This window comes from Lygodium microphyllum, chromosome 10, assembly GCF_053477565.2.
Source record: "Lygodium microphyllum isolate KBCC chromosome 10, Lygodium_microphyllum_v1.1.10, whole genome shotgun sequence".
Lineage (NCBI taxonomy): Eukaryota > Viridiplantae > Streptophyta > Polypodiopsida > Schizaeales > Lygodiaceae > Lygodium > Lygodium microphyllum.
Window position 1 is genome coordinate 132314144 of NC_141144.1, and position 16598 is coordinate 132330741.

General features: G+C 40.6%; 1 protein-coding gene across 6 annotated transcripts in view; it reads right to left on the reverse strand.

Annotated features, from left to right (window-relative positions):
* The window catches only part of LOC148030575 (gamma-glutamylcyclotransferase 2-3-like), a 63592-nt gene that overhangs the window by 4490 nt on the left and 42504 nt on the right, over positions 1–16598 (reverse strand). The window contains exons 5-8 of one of the 6 annotated variants that reach the window (XR_015692226.1): positions 1181–1221; positions 1002–1073; positions 795–874; positions 549–661 (exon numbers count right to left, since the gene is read on the reverse strand). Coding sequence is in view for 3 of the 6 variants with exons in the window: in XM_087686933.1 (XP_087543059.1) it covers positions 600–661; positions 795–874; positions 1002–1073; positions 1181–1221 (255 nt within the window). In the remaining 3 variants the exon portion in view is untranslated. Of the gene's footprint in view, positions 1–203; positions 662–794; positions 875–971; positions 1074–1180; positions 1222–16598 lie in introns of those variants that run through there. The other 5 variants (XM_087686933.1, XM_087686932.1, XR_015692228.1 and 2 more) reach the window with 5 other exon arrangements.

Here is a 16598-nt window from a genome sequence, read left to right on the forward strand (position 1 = left end):
CACGTGTATCTGAGGCTGCTTCTCTAGCCGTCCAGTCATCCAGGATGCTAATAATTGCAGAGTATAGACATTTCACTATTCTATAGCATAATCTTGTAATCAGTGTCTTGAACACACATGACTATGGATCTGGAAGTGTCATGTGTATCTGGGGCTGCTTCTGTAGCCGTCCAGTGATCCACTCAATTTTACTGCTAGCAAAATCATGTCCAGTAAAGATAACCTAGGCCATCACCTTAAATGTCTACCTTTATTGCAAAGTATTGAAAAACTATTCTATAGATATGCTTGTAATCAGTGTCTTGACTGGTAATTATCAACCAATATTTTAATTCAAAAGATAGAGGTCAAGCTCCAAGTGTAGTGGCAGAAAAGTGCACAAGCATCACACAAAACAACGAAAGTGTTGTACTTACTACCAAAAAAACCAAGAATGCTTTCCATTCAACAAGGAAAATGTTTGGTTCTTGTACCTTTAACTCAATTGATACAATTATGCAGATGTAATTCAGCATAGAATGCTATAATGCATAAAATTTATACAGCACCTGGTCAAAGGACCATATGAATGGTATCAAGTTCCTTTAGCATATTTGTATCTACAATTGCAGCAGCCTCCGGACTTCAGTGACCAATTTCTCAAGGTCCTCTTCTTGGCATCCTATGTTATGCAAAGAAAAATCATGCAACTTCTCCAAACATTTTGTAGAAAATCCATGGTAACCTTATACATTATTGTAGCAAATACATTATCTCCCAAATTTCAAAGATTCATATTGTATAACCTACATTACCTATCTCAGAAAGAGATTTGTGTAACATAAAAAGGTAATCCGAATTTCTTCCAGACGGACCTACAGCCCTTGCTATTTGCCTACAGTCAAGGGGGGGGAAATCTTTTTTAAAAACTGACCTTGTAAGCTACTGATATAAGCTTTTCTAGTATACATGCATGCAGGATGTAACCACACCTAAAAAAGCTTAGGAGAGATTAAAAATACCACGCCATCTCTTCTAAGGGAGCCAACCCTAAATAATATTTGTTCTTTTGCTTGTCATTAGACGCAATGTAACTGTCAAAGGTACCAACAAGTAAACTTATAATTAGGACCAGCGATAGTATAACTTCAAATCTCATGCTGTTGCTCTAAAGTTAAGTCAGAAGGAGAAGCAAACTTACACTAAGACTCCACATAAAGCTGGCTCAGTAGTATCCAAGTCCTGCATTTAGACACACAATTGGTCAGTGACTACCACAATCCACAGACCCAGGTGGCCCACAGTTAAGTCACTGAAGGTAGCAGAACTATAATGCATGCAACTAGTATCCATTAACTTGACAATAACTCTTGCCTCAGGTCTTTAGGAATTTAGAGCTATTAAATAGCCACCAAAGTCCTTGTAAAAGTTTTACTCAACTATGATTCTCAATTACATGTTAATTCTGGAGATTGCAAAACTCATGTCAGGACCATCAAAAATGCCACAGAATACTTGCATCTCTTTAAAATTGCTGTTTCCCTCCTTGTTCACTTTTCATTATTACAAAAATAACCAATAAACAGATAATGTATACCTCCTTAATTCAATGATATAAAAGGCAACAAATAAAAGTCCCTAAAGTACCTCCTAACATCTTGTACAACAAAGCCTCCAGTTTGGAAACCCCTTGTCATTCTCCCTCCCTTTCACACAAGGGGACTCCTCAGTTAGGACCAGCCAATTCTTTAGGGATTGGCTTCATGTCTCAAAGATCCCTCACAGATGCAGGTGCAGGGACTAGCAGATTCCAAAACAGTAGGCATGATGAGATCAGACATTGATTATTGAGCAAGCATTCTAAATTGGCTACCATTTCAGGAACCTGCAAAAATAAGCTGATCTGAAATTTTGAACATAATCTTGAAATCTTGTCAGCAATGCACCTAGGGTGATGGCACATCATACTTCGAGGATGATAGGCAGCAACAAGACAGGATACTGATTTGGATAAGTTTCTGTGTTGCTCTAGACAAGGTAGTGCATTCCAGGCCAGCACAGCAAACACCGGTACAATGTTTTCACCTGATTTTAATCTTGCAAAGACTGCATGAGTGAAGCCAAGCTCAAGACACTCTATGTACGTGAAAGAGAACACTAGTCAAAACTCAACTAAACTCAACAAATAGTTCTAATCTTGTAGGATGTATTGGCCACTCTCAAGCATGAGCAAAGCCAAACTCAATGGGACCCCTGCACAGGGATTTTACTGCAACCCTTTTATCCCACAAGATGCACTTGGCACTTGGTCAAGTTGAATCTCAGGATTCATTAGCCAGGATAAATTGGACTCCAAATACTCCAAATTGGATGGCCAACCACAGCATTGGCCACAGGGCCATTCCATGTGAACAGCCCTAAAAGCATGGCAAACAAGGAGCATTGCATGGCTGGGTGGTTCCCTTTATGCTTCTGCATACAGCTTGTGTGATGTCATGCATGCAGGTCGGGCATACATGGGCATTTCAAAAAACACCTTTGAAAGTGTGGATACACAATTCCCAACAGCATCATCGTGTTCTAACACCTCTTAGTGAGACACTTTCACCATGAGTTACATAAATCGAGATCCTTAGTTGCATAAGCATGTGGGTGATTAATCCAATGACAATGATATGTTAAACTTGTAGTCATCAAATTGGAGATTTAAGCATATTCTCTGTGAGAGCATTTTTCATTTTTTAGCTGGTGTGCATTAGGCCTTGCTTTTGCCTAAATGCGACTAGAATTCCTGAAGTCTCCTGCAAGCTTGCTGTCCATTTCACCTTGTCACTCACTATGTTCCAGATCTTAAGGCAACCAAAAGATGCATTTCCCTCAACCGAGTCTTGGGTCATCTTTCAGGTCAGTTCCTCAATTGGAGATCAGCAGCATTTTGCTATTCTCAATTTTGTGCAATGTTAGTCTAAAGCTGCTGTAGTTTTGAGCTCTTCCTATTTTGTTCTCTTCTTCAGGCAGTCCTGAAGGCACTAGCTTGCTGCTTTTTCAACATGACCAGCATACATGCATTTCACCTCATCTCCATACAGCCAGCCAAGTGCTACTCTTTGCCTCGGCCCTCAGCCAACAAGCAGACAAGCTTTATTTTGCTTGTACTAGCAGTACTTGCTGTGTTTTCAGTCAGGCCCCAGGGTTCCCCTGCACTTGCATTTTTCCACCAGGTTCAGTATACTATATACAGTCTGTGAAATTGAATTACGTTTTCTTGCAAACAACTGAGGAACCATTGGTCAGTTGCTTGTGTTGGTTCATCCTTGAGAATCTCTGTTCCCACAGCATCTTGACATGTGGTTTCTCCTACCATTTGAGAGGCTCTTGAGAAGGAGACCTGGTGTCATGCTGTGCAAGAGCTTGATTACATTGAGCAGAATAAAATTGGGATTTGGTTCAAAGTCCTCCATCAAGGAAGGAGATTGGAATTCAATGGGTCTACAAGACCAAGTACTAAGCAAATCTTGTACAAGCATAAGGCTGGCCTTGTTGCCAAGTGCTTTTCTCAAAAGTCAAGCTTATGCATAGACATTTGCTCCAACCGCCTAGATATCTATCAAGGTGGTCCTCTCTCTTTCAACTCACCATTATTGGTCAGCTTATAAGATGGATGTTAATTCAGCTTCCCTCCACAGCATATGACAAAGGAGATCGATCGGCCTCCAAGTTTTAGTATACCCAGTCAAGAGGATCATCAGTATTGCTTATTTATACAGCCTGAGGCATTGATCACATCATCCTTCACAGGTTTCAGGGAGCAAGTCACAAGCCCAACCTCTAGTTTCAGTCGATGGACAGCCTTGTTAAGCCAATCATCTTGTATGTTGATCATTTGATCTTCATAGGTAGTCAATGTGACTCCATCTATGAAACACGAAGGACCAAGGAGTCCATAGCTGTCATCAATATCATCCCCTTCGAAAAGGACCTAGCAATCCAAAGGCCCCAAACGACAGGCAATGAAACCAGCCTTCCTTCCATGGATGGGTGGTACTTCCCTGATTACAACAATAACATTTATTACAAAGCTGAGAGATGCAAAATAACTTACAATCTTGGACAATGGATACCTTGTTGGCCCCAAACCTAGCCCCCCTTCTGATATTTCTTTAGCTTAATTGAAGAAGAAGTTGACGTACAATGGGATTCCCCCAATCCCTTTTGGTATTCCAACTCCCCTTGCTGTCCAAAATGACAAGCAAGTCTTCAATCTAATCTGCCCCTTGACTTGGGCAATCAATTGGCCTTCACTCGCTTTGATGGAGATGGAAAATGCCCCAAATTCATGGATTTGCTAGTCCCTCTTGAATTTGATTGAAAACAGCTCCAACCCTATTGAATCCGAGTCTTCAAGCTTCCAATTTCTGGCACAATTCTTGAGGCTGCTGCCAAATCCTAATTTCTGCCTGCAGATTAGGGTTTACAGCAGAGAAATCTGAAATTTCTTAGCCTCAAGTGATCTCAATGCTGTAATCTTCAAAGCAAGGCTGTAGAAAGGCGGGATATGAGAGAGAATGCTAACGAAGAGAAAATTCAAACTTTCTTCGCGAAGAACTGAAGAAAATCAGTCATTTACTGTTGCTGCACTGTCTCAACAACTTGTAGATGCAAAGAACTGAAAAACATCAGTCATTTATTGCTGCCACGCTGTCTCGATAGCCTATAGATGCTATCACCTGTTGATGATTAGTCTTTCCCTGTCCCTTCCTGCCTCAAAAGGTCCTCCAATGGCTGCAAAATCAAACTAGCAGCATCTCCTACCTCTCTCTTGCAGGCTGAATGCACTAAAATGTCTCTCTCCAGCCTCTAAAGACGTTTTTTAGTCTTGCATGGGCATTTTTGAAAGGTGGCAACCTTTCCAAATGGTTTTCCAGCATTATCCACAATTAGATATTAATTTTCAATCTTTAAATACTAAAAATTAATATAATTATTATTTGAGTGCCCAAAAAAATAATATGACCAAAGAATAATTAAATTACATAGACAACTTCCATCCCCGAATGTCTCTGCACCATCTTTGACCATCATATTGGTATTAGGTACCATTAAACGCCACTTCTCTAGTGTTACCAACTAAAACTTATGGCCAAATGAATGACCTGCGCCAACAATTGGCACCAGATACCACCAAGTACTTGTGCCACATAGCTTATAGCAACTTTTGCCTTTGACATCCCGTGATTTCCTTGGATCTCGAGCTCGTAAATTCACTCTAATCCCAGCTACACCTCACATGTACAACATTTACTTAACCATGTGATTAAAAATTAATCTGCATGTTAAGTAAGGTTTCAAAAATACATGTCCTCATGACAGGCAACCTGACCTACAGCCCTTTGATCGGCACGTAACTATTGTTGGAGGAATTTACTAGTAACAAACTTCAAAATTTTCTCTCCTAAGCCATCTCTCATCTTCCCTAACATTTCCTCAGCCATTCTCAATTTTTCTCAACCATTAAAGGTGGGACGCAAGGCAGATTGCTATCAAAATCCTTATTTGCAGTACAAATTAGGGTTCCTCAAACACCTCAATCATTGTGCCCATTGATTGAAACCCCAGTCATCAAAGTAGCAATTGTAATGGATGTACCTACAGCTAATCTGAAGGGGAATTATCACGAGAACATGAAATTTTATTCATTTGCTTAGCATTTGATTAAAAGTTAATGAAAGGTGCTAATGTGACTTGCACATATAAGATGCAAGCAAATTATTTCACAATGTGGAACCTAAGACCTTGAGTTATTGCTTGGTACCAAAAGCAAAAGTTGTAATAAGTTATGTCTAACATGTACTAGGTCGTACTCAATGTCAAATTTTAGGCATAGACTGATTTATTAGCAACTAATGTCAATGGTAACATTAGAGGCTAGACATTAATCAATTAACTAATGCCGGTATAAGGATCAATAACTGCTCAAGGATACTTGAAAAACAAATTGGCCTAGCCAATTTAATTACTGATTGGCGAAATTTATTTTCCGAGTACTAGAGCAATTAATAAATTAATTTTAAAAATTAATATTCTGAAAATTAATTTAATAAGCTAGATAATGCTGAAAAATGGAATCAGAAGGCTGCCACTTGGCAAAACTTGCCCGTGCAAGTGGAAAAAACGTTTTTAGGGAATGCTAGAAGTCTATTCCAACTATCATGAGAGCGAAGGAGGCTATTAGAGAGCAAGGAGATGCTACTAATGTGGTTTGCAGCCACCATGGACCAGTCCTACAGCACGTGACAACAATTTGAAGCCCTCCGAGAGTAGGTGACAACAGCCCAAGGTCCTTTTGGTACAAGTGACAACATACAGGAGGGGACGGCAACCTTTCTAGTGGTCCTAAGCTATAGATGGCAGCTTCCATGACTATTTGAGTAGAACAACAATAGTTTTTCAACATTTTTCGCGATGAAACTTTGAAATTTCTCTCTATAGCATTTTCTCTTATCCCCCAACATCTCCCAAGTTATCTCAGTATTTTCCAATAGTTTGAGCTATCATTGGAAGAGATTTCAATCAATCTCTACTGTAACCCTAATTTACAGCAAAAATTAGGGTTTTGACAACTGCCATGGGATGCGTGCTTAGAATCAAAGGCCTAGGACATGAATTCCAACAACTAAAATTGAGGAATTTCAAGGAGATTCAAAAGGCCAACCATCCAATATTAGATTCCGAGCTGATTTTGTCTTTCAAGGAGCATGGTAAAGACCAATCCCCAAGCAAACCAAGGGACAAATTGGTTTGGAGACTTGCTGGTTAGTTTTGACAAGAGGTATTTGGATTAGGGAAGAAGATCAAAGGATCTCAATTGTACTCCTTCCATTTGCAATATAAGATAGAGAAATATTGCAAGGGGCGCCAGTTTTGAGGCCAACAAGGCGTCCAATGTCCAAGATTGAAGCGGTAAAGTGTGCATTCAGTTTTGTAAATTTGTTAATTGTTGTAATTAAGTACTTAATCATGTTATCTACCACCCTATTCAAGAAGGAAGGTTGGTTTTAGGAATGCTCATCTACACTTAATTTGGCACACATGCAAGTGTTCTTCGGTCAATCTGTAACCAAATTGTAGCCAAATCAAGGGGCAATTTGATCTTTGATGTTGCTGGTCATTTGTGACAGCCCACTATATTGAAGTTTAAAGAGAGATTAGCCTATATCTCAGTGTACTTCAAATTGAAGCAATACAAGTTAAAGAAATGCCGTAAGGGGTGCCGATTGTTAGGGCCATTCGAGTGTCAACTCTCCAAGAATTAAGAATTTAGTGCTTGCTATAATTTAAGTTAAATCAGGTCATTTACCACCCTGTCCACAAAGAAAGGCTGGTTTCGGACCTAGTAACCTTGCTGCCCTCATGGTTCAGCTACTCTCTCTCTACACAAAACTGAATTGTCCATCCTCAAATCTGCCCCAAACAGCCTCACACAGCCATCTCAAGATCTGAAGTAACTAGGGGAATTTCCTGAGTTAGCACCTCAAAAAAGGGGCCTTTTGGCATCATTGAGAGTATTATACTCGTGGTTGAATTCTGTCCACGTGCGGATTAATGTAGCACAATCCGTCTCATCCACTCAAACTAGTACAATCCATGTGGGATCCATATGGATCTGGACTGATTAAAAATTTGCCTATTTTTTGGATCATTGGAGCTTCTAAAAAGTGCCTTGCTACCCATTTTTTGGCCATTTTATGACAAATTTCTAGCTATTTGTTTCTCATCCCTCAAGTTTTCACCTCTATCTATCACCACAAGCTTCAAGCTCTTCCTCTCCTTTCTCCTCTTCATCTTCCTCTTCAACTATCTCTATCTATACCTTTCTTACCTTCCCTTCCTCTACCTCTCTCTTTTCACCTCCTTATCCTCTATCTCGGTTCTCTCTTTCCCTCATCGACCTCACTCTCTATCTTGACCACCTCCTCTTCCTCTCTCTCTCTCTCTCTCTCTCTCTCTCTCTCTCTCTCTAAGAGACCAATTGGCATAGCAGCAGGTCATGCTATTTTGACACTCATGCTCTCTTGTGTACATATGAAACATGAAACATCATACCTCCCTAAACATCCCAAATACTACTTTACAGAAGACACCTCACACATCTACAGTGGTTCTACGCAGACCAGTTTACATACATTGGACTTGAGTAGATCGTTGGAAGAATGTACAAGGGATTTAGCAGAGGCCATACATGGATCAGCCATGTACGTTGTGCTACTCCACTTTCCCCTTTTGTACTAGCTCTCCCCTCACCTATAAATAAGAGCTCGTTTTTCTTCATTCAACATCATTTTTCTTTGCTGTAAACTCATGTACAGCACCCACAGATAGCCAGAAACTGGTCCCATCCATCCCCCACTTCTCCATTATCAAATTCCTCCATATTCCCTCTTCTATCACTGCTGTTTTACAGGACAACAAGTCTGTAAATTCATTACAGCACCTCCTTCTTGAGCTCTTTCTTCCATTTTAGCAACAAGAAGCAAGCCCTATCCATGTACTACTGATCAACGATGGAGAAAGGCTGATTTCCCCTTTTTCTTCTCTCATACTGTAAAGAAATCAGTTCTTATCATTGCGTCATAGATAATGTATGTGTGTTTGTACATCTTTGCATGATCTTGTGAGAGTGAGAATTACTTCTTCTCACTCTCAAGTTGATTGTAACTGAGCTCTTCCCTAAGGGACTTGGGTTGAGCAGAAATACATTCCTTCGGGGGGGGTGGGGGGGGTTGCCCATCTTCAACCCTCAATCTTGTCTCCATTACTTTTACATTTTCATGGCTGTAATTTTGTGAGTAATTTTCATTTTCAGCTTTAAGTGTTCATTCTCTTTTATATTAAATCTCGAAAACAAGCGAATATCATAATTGTTAAGCATACTACGTTGTTCGGGGCGTTTACAGTGGTATCAGAGCTTTGGCTCGGTCCTCACCCCCAACACTGGTAGTGCTTACAATTATAAGTTTGTTTGTTTTCAGCCCTTGCATTGAGTGCTTGAGCATTTTTTTTTTTCTTAAGAGTCTCAATGGATCAGTCGAGTGCTATCCTTCAAGCCATTCAAAGTCTTAGAGAGGAGAATCAACAAATTCGTGAGCAACTTCTCAAACTAGAAAAAGTTGAGAATCCCAAAGAATTCAGGGAAAGAAGCCCATCTACTTCAAGGAGACAAAGCCATACCAATGAAAGGAGCCGATCAAGAAGTCCAACTACTTCTAAGAGGCAGTCCCATTCTACTTCAAGACAAAGAAAGAGATCGCGTCGAAGCTCATCCTCTTCTTCAAAGTCATCTGGTGCCTATTCTGATGGATCCTCTTCTAGTGACGAAGAGTCACACCCTTCTCGTGGAAGACCTCATCATCGTCAAAGGCGTCGACATTCTTCACCCTCGTCTCCATCTTCATCCCCATCAAGCACTTCATCATCTTCAACCTCAAGATCCGAGCATGGACGAAGGCATAAGAAAAAGAAGAAGACTAAGTCACTATCTCAACTTGAAAAGAAGATCAAGTTCAGTATGTATGATGGTTCCCGAAATCCTGATCTTCTTCTGAAGTTTATTCGTCAATTTCAAATTTTGTATGGTCGTGACAAGTATAAAGAAAAAGAAAAGATTAAGTTTGCAGCTTTACATTTAACCGACTTAGCCCATACTTGGTGGACGGGATTGGAATATGATCATGCTGCCCCAAAATCATGGCGGTCCTTTGTTCGCATGATACAAAGCCAATTTCTTCCTGTTCATTTCAAAAGAGATGTAAAAATGGAATGGGATCGGCTTTGGCAAAGGAAAAATGAGTCACTTGGTGACTATACCAAGAGATTTTGGGAGCTACTTTTGAAGGTCCAACATTTCAAGAAGATCAGCAGTTCGGAAAAGCTTAGGAAGTTTCAAGAAGGTTTGCATTTTAAACTTCGTACTGCTCTTAACCATTATCATTGTTCTAGTCTCAGGGAACTCATAGACCATGCTGAGACATGGGAAATGGAGCACAATGGTAACAAATCATTCCAAAAGAATGATAACAAGAGAGTAGCTGACGATGAGGAGTATTCAGCCCCAAATGAAGGACAAAAACAGCAGCAAAAGCAGCCATCAAATCAAAAGAAGATGAAGCCCTATGCACCTCCTAATGCTCCTCAATTTCGCTCCAATCTATACCCACAAGCAAAGCAACTTTCCGAAGAAGAAAAGCAACGCTTCATGAAAGAAGGGAAGTGCTTTAAACGTGGACAAACAGGCCACATAGCGAAGCAATGTCCAAACAAGGGACAAAGCAAGGTTTCTGACAACAAGCCTAAGTCACCAGTGAAAATCAATGCTATCAGTGATGTAGTTGCAAACACAACTCACACTCCAAAGACGCGCAAATTATTAAAAGCTTGGGGACAGTTGCAAGGTAAGCAAGCACTATTCTTGATAGATCTTGGGGCGAACGAAAATATCATTTCCTTGCAATTAGCTAAAGAGCTTGGATTAAAGAATGAAGAGATGGACACTCCGGCAGAAGTTCGCCAAGCTTTAAATGCTGATGAAGGTGACACAGTGAAGACTGTGATACCCTACATTGGCAAGATCAAGTTTCAAATTCAAGGCTACAGTGACGAAGATACCTTCTGTATCGGAGATCTTGATGGTTGCGATGTGATTCTTGGCATGCCCTGGAATCATAGAGTAGATTCAACCATCCTCTCTCAGGAAAAGAAGGTAGAACTCACCAACAAAGGCAAGAAGTACGAGATCCAAGCTGGAGTTTCTGGAGACACCATACCTATGGTAGGCCATATGCAAGTTTCTAGAGCAATTAAGGATTGTGTTCAATGTTGTCTGCTTTATGTCGCTGATGTAAAAGATAATATGAATGCTGAAAACCAAGAGCGACTTCAGCTCTTGGAAAAGTATAAAGATTGTTTTTCGGAAGATCTTCCTTATCAGCTTCCCCTAGAAAGGCCAGAAGACCATCATATTGATATTATCCCGAGCAGTTCTCCTCCTAATATAGCACCATACCGTGTGAGCCGTCCTCAACAAGAAGAAATCAGAAAGCAAGTCGAAGACCTACTCAACCGTGGGCTAATTAGGCCAAGTAGCTCACCATTTTGTTCACCGGTTCTTCTTGTTCAAAAGAAAGATGGCACATTCAGGATGTGCATTGATTATCAAGCCCTCAACAAAATCACTGTGAAGAATCGGTTTCCTATTCCCAGAATTGACGACATTTTGGATCGTCTAGGAGGCTCAAAGGTTTTCAGCCGCATTGATCTAAAGAGTGGTTATCATCAAATTAGGGTAATACCACAAGATGTACACAAAACTGCTTTCCGCACTTCATACGGTCTTTATGAATTCTTGGTGGTTCCTTTCGGATTAACCAATGCACCAGCCACCTTTAATCGAATGATGGAGCGCATCTTTAGAGAGCATCGACAATATGTCGGTACTTTCTTTGATGATATTCTTGTCTTTAGCAAGAATGAAGAGGAGCATCATCAACACTTGGAAATTGTTCTACAATTACTACAACAAAATCAACTCTTGGTAAATGGTAAAAAGAGTGAATTTTTCATGCATAAAATAAATTACCTTGGGCATGTCATCTCTTCTGAAGGGATTCAAATGGATCCTGAAAAGATCAAGATAATCCAAGAATGGCCTCATCTTCATGATGTACATGAGGTGCGATCGTTTCTTGGCTTATGTTCTTATTACCGCCGCTTCATCAAGCATTTTGCACATATGGCTTCTCCACTTCATGACCTTACAAAGAAGAAGATCTCTTTCCAATGGAAGGAAAAAGAGAAGGCAGCCTTCACAAAGCTGAAAACAGCTCTTACTTCTAGACCTGTTCTTATCATTCCAGATCTGGTAAAACCATTTGTGGTGGAAGCAGATGCTTGCGGTGATTGTATTGGTGCGGTGCTAAATCAAGAAGGCCATGCCGTAGCCTTTGAAAGCCGCCGTCTAAATGATGTGGAGAAAAGGTATGACATTTATGAAAAGGAGCTCTTAGCAGTGGTTCATGCTTTAAAGATATGGAAACATTATCTTTTAGGCAATGAATTCCTTATTAAAACTGATCATCAAAGCTTGAAGTATTTCAAGACTCAAAAGCATTTGCAGGAGAAACATGCAAGATGGAAAAATTTCTTGTCTATGTTTCATTTTCAAATTATGTACACTCCAGGGAAACAAAATGTAGTTGCTGATGCACTTTCTAGAGTGCCTCGCATTGCAACTATTACAGTGGCTCATCATGAAGATTTTCAAACGATGAAGAATACTTATGATGAAGATACTGATTTTGCAGCAATTTGGTCAAATTTACAGCAAGGAGGTTCTCATCCAGATTATTCCATCAAAGACGGTTACCTTCTCATGAACAATCGCCTTTGTGTCACTCTTCCTATTCGACAAAAGGTGCTTAAAGAAAGTCATGAACCCCCTTATGCAGGGCATAGAGGGAGGACACCCACTCTAAGTGCAATTGAGCGCTACTTTTATTGGCCAACATTACAAAAAGATACACATAACTTCATTGAGGCTTGTCTAGTATGCCAAAAATCCAAATATGATAGGCAGAAGATTCCAGGACTGTTGCAACCTCTTCCAGTGCCCAAAGATCCATGGAAATCTATCACAATGGATTTCATCTCAAGTATTCCAAGAACACCTCAAGGTCATGATATGATTTGGGTCATAATTGATAGATTCAGCAAACAATTACATTTTATTCCATGTCATAAAACATTGAAATCCGCACAAGCTGCAAGACTTTTCATTCAACATATCTTCAGATTACATGGTATGCCTTCTGAGATCATTTTAGATAGAGACTCCAAATTCACAAGTAACTTTTGGCGTGCTTTATTTGAGAATTTGGGAACCACTTTAAAGTTCTCCTCAGCTTTTCATCCTCAAACTGACGGCCAAACAGAGGTGATGCATCTCACTCTTTTGGATATGTTGAAAGCTTATGTTAGTGAACATAAGTCACAATGGGAGAAATATCTTCCATTATTGGAGTTTGCTTACAACAATACAGTGCACTCATCCACAGGGAAAGCTCCAAATGAAATAGTACAAGGTAAAGTGATTCCTCCTCCAATTATTCCCACTAAAGATAAGATTTTTGCTGCTGATGAGTTTGCTTCAGATTTAAAAACCACAATGGATCAAGTTCGAGCCACTATCAAAGTTGCCCAAGAGCGACAAAAGAAGCAAGCAGATAAACGAAGAAGACCTTTGGCTTTTGGAAAAGGTCAATATGTCTTGCTAAAGTTTGATAAAAGCAGGCTCAAACAAGGTTCTGGTCAAAATTCATCTTTTCCAAAGCTCTCCAGTAGATACTTTGGACCCTTCAAAGTGATTGAGAAAATAAATGAAGTTTCTTATCGACTTGAGTTTCCTGCTCATTGGAAAATACACAACGTTTTTCATCTAAGTTTGCTAAAACCTTACATAGGACCAGAACCAAAGGAACCCATTATTGAAGATCCCCCAGAAGTTGAAGAAACAGAGCAACTCTTGAAACCTGAAAAGATTTTGTTTCTGAAGGATCGAACCACGAGAAGTGGCCTTGTGACACGAAAATTCTTACTAAAATTCAAGAATCTACCCACAACAGATGCACAGTGGGTAGATGAAAAATTCATGAAGGATTACCCAAATATTCTTCAGCAATATCAAGAAGCTTTTCAGCTGAGGACAGCTGAATAAAAGCTAGAGGGCTGCCACAACTCTATAGAAACAGAATTTGTATCCTTTTTCATTAATTTGTCTATATAATGATTTATTAAATTTATTTCCTTTGCACTAATTAGATATAAAGAAAAGTGCATTGGAGCTGGCCACTGATGAGTGGTCACAGGTTATGGTGGACCCACGCGGTGGGTTAGAGAAAAGATAGTTCACACTTCCACCTATATGGCCCGATTGGGCGCCTGTGACTAGAACTCACGCATATCAGGGTTAGACTCGCACACAGAAAGGATTGATACCTTGAAGTGTGGGCTAGATCCACCAGAACAGACAGTTACAATCAACAAGATGGCATGATCATGAAATGCTTGTATAATGTACATGTGTGGGCTGAAAGCTTGAAATGCACATTTCTTTGCATAAGAAAGTCACATGAAGATTCGGATACCATTTTTGCGATATACACGGAAAAAGCTTTCATATGACACCCATATTGGGGGGGTCCCTAAATTTTAGAAGATCCCTAAATTTTAGAAGCCTCGAATTAGCCTAAAAATACTAGTCTTAAAAAATAGGGATGTCATTCTAAAAATAGTAAGTTCTGTACTCTGACTGTGCTTACTAAATTTGGTTGTTTCTATTCTTGACAGTATTCAACCCAAAAAGGAAGGCCATAGAGAAAAGACAAGTATCAAGACACTTGTCACACAAGTTTCCAAGTGTCCCACCACTTGTCACATCTCATGACATGTGGCTGGACACTTGTCTTGTGCTACTCCACTTTCCCCTTTTGTACTAGCTCTCCCCTCTCCTATAAATAAAAGCTCGTTTTTCTTCATTCAACATCATTTTTCTTTGCTGTAAACTCATGTACAGCACCCACAGATAGCCAGAAACTGGCCCCATCCATCCCCCACTTCTCCATTATCAAATTCCTCCATAATCCCTCTTCTATCACTGCTGTTTTACAGGACAGCAAGCCTGTAAATTCATTACAGCACCTCCTTCTCGAGCTCTTTCTTCCATTTTAGCAACAAGAAGCAAGCCCTATCCATGTACTGCTGATCAACGATGGAGAAAGGCTGATTTCCCCTTTTTCTTCTCTCATACTGTAAAGAAATCAGTTCTTATCATTGCGTAATAGATAATGCATGTGTGTTTGTATATCTTTGCATGATCTTGTGAGAGTGAGAATTACTTCTTCTCACTCTCAGGTTGATTGTAACTGAGCTATTCCCTAAGGGACTTGGGTTGAGCAAAAATACATTCCTTCGGGGGGGGGGAGGGGGGGGGGGAGGGGGGGGGGGAGGGGGGGGTTTGCCCATCTTCAACCCTCAATCTTGTCTCCATTACTTTTACATTTTCATGGTTGTAATTTTGTGAGTAATTTTCATTTTCAGCTTTAAGTGTTCATTCTCTTTTATATTAAATCTCGAAAACAAGCGAATATCATAATTGTTAAGCATACTACGTTGTTCGAGGCGTTTACATACCACAGGCGTCTTAGCCCACTCACTGATCAAATTGGAATAGAGAGGGATTATTATGATGATTGGGATAGCATGGAAAGGCCATTGATCATGATGATAGCATGCATGAGTAGGAGTAAGCCCTCCACCCCACATCCCATTGTCAGAACAGAGCTAGGGACAACACTTATAGTTACGGAGGCACTCTTCAGGGCAGTGACCTTTTGGCACAAACTATGGGAACTTCCACGCCATAGATACTCTAGATTGGCACTAACCTCATCTAGACAACTAGCAACTGGAGGCGAGAAGAACTGTTGGTTTTCACAGATGACTATTTGGATGAGCCTACATGGTTTGGATGTTGACTGTCTTCCACCTTTGGATTATAGCCTTGACTGCCCTACACTTTCTCTCAGCCGATCAAAGTTGAACCAAGTGATCAAAGCTGATATCTTGAAAATTGAAACAGCAAGGACATGGATCCATCCACCACTCCCTCTAGGATCGAGGATGGAGTTCTACAGGAGTCATTTCTTGTGTCTCTCTAATGATGGTTTCACTATTCAGCCAGCATATATGGACACCCATCTCTCCCATAGCGTATGGGTTGCTATCGGACAGATTCGCACCTCCTCACATAGGCTTCAAATGGAGACAGGAAGATGGAACAATACCCTAGTAGAGGATAGGACTTGCCATCTCTGTAGTTGAGAACCTGAGACGGAAGAGCACTACATATGCAGATGCACAGTATACTATGACATATGAGGACGGTGCCACTGCCTCTTCCGTGATGGATTTGGACCCCTTTCTCGCGTCATGGAGTACGAGGACCAGAGATACCTAGGTTTTTTACTCCTGGAGCTCGAGAGGCGCCGAACTGTACTACTGTGAGACAGGAGGCCAGCTCACCCAGAGGGACACACACAGAGAGCAGTGACAGACTTCTTCTACAGAGCCGACCCTACTGACACTACCAACCTAGCAAAGACAGAGCCACCCCGCCAAACACCTTACAAGCCACACCGTGGTGTCACATTGGATAGAGTCACTTCCCTTTGTCGAGCACGACGACCCCGTCTACCAGGACCACGTCCGAGGAGGCCACACCACAGTCGGATAAGAGCCATTATCACGAGACACCGCAGACTCACCACTAGGCATATCAGTGAAGCGCTAGGGACCGCATCATAGCTGAGATCATGTGCAGATCTTGAGATCAGCTACAGCCCATAGTCCCCACCACACTTTTGTACATGGTTCTATCAGTTCTGGTTCTCCTTTCCTTTCCTTTTCTTTTTTATCGATGGAATAACTACACATGGTTCAACCCTAGTATAGTCCCATCATATAGTTATTTTCAGTATTGTTTCATAGGCCACCCATTGATGAGATGACAT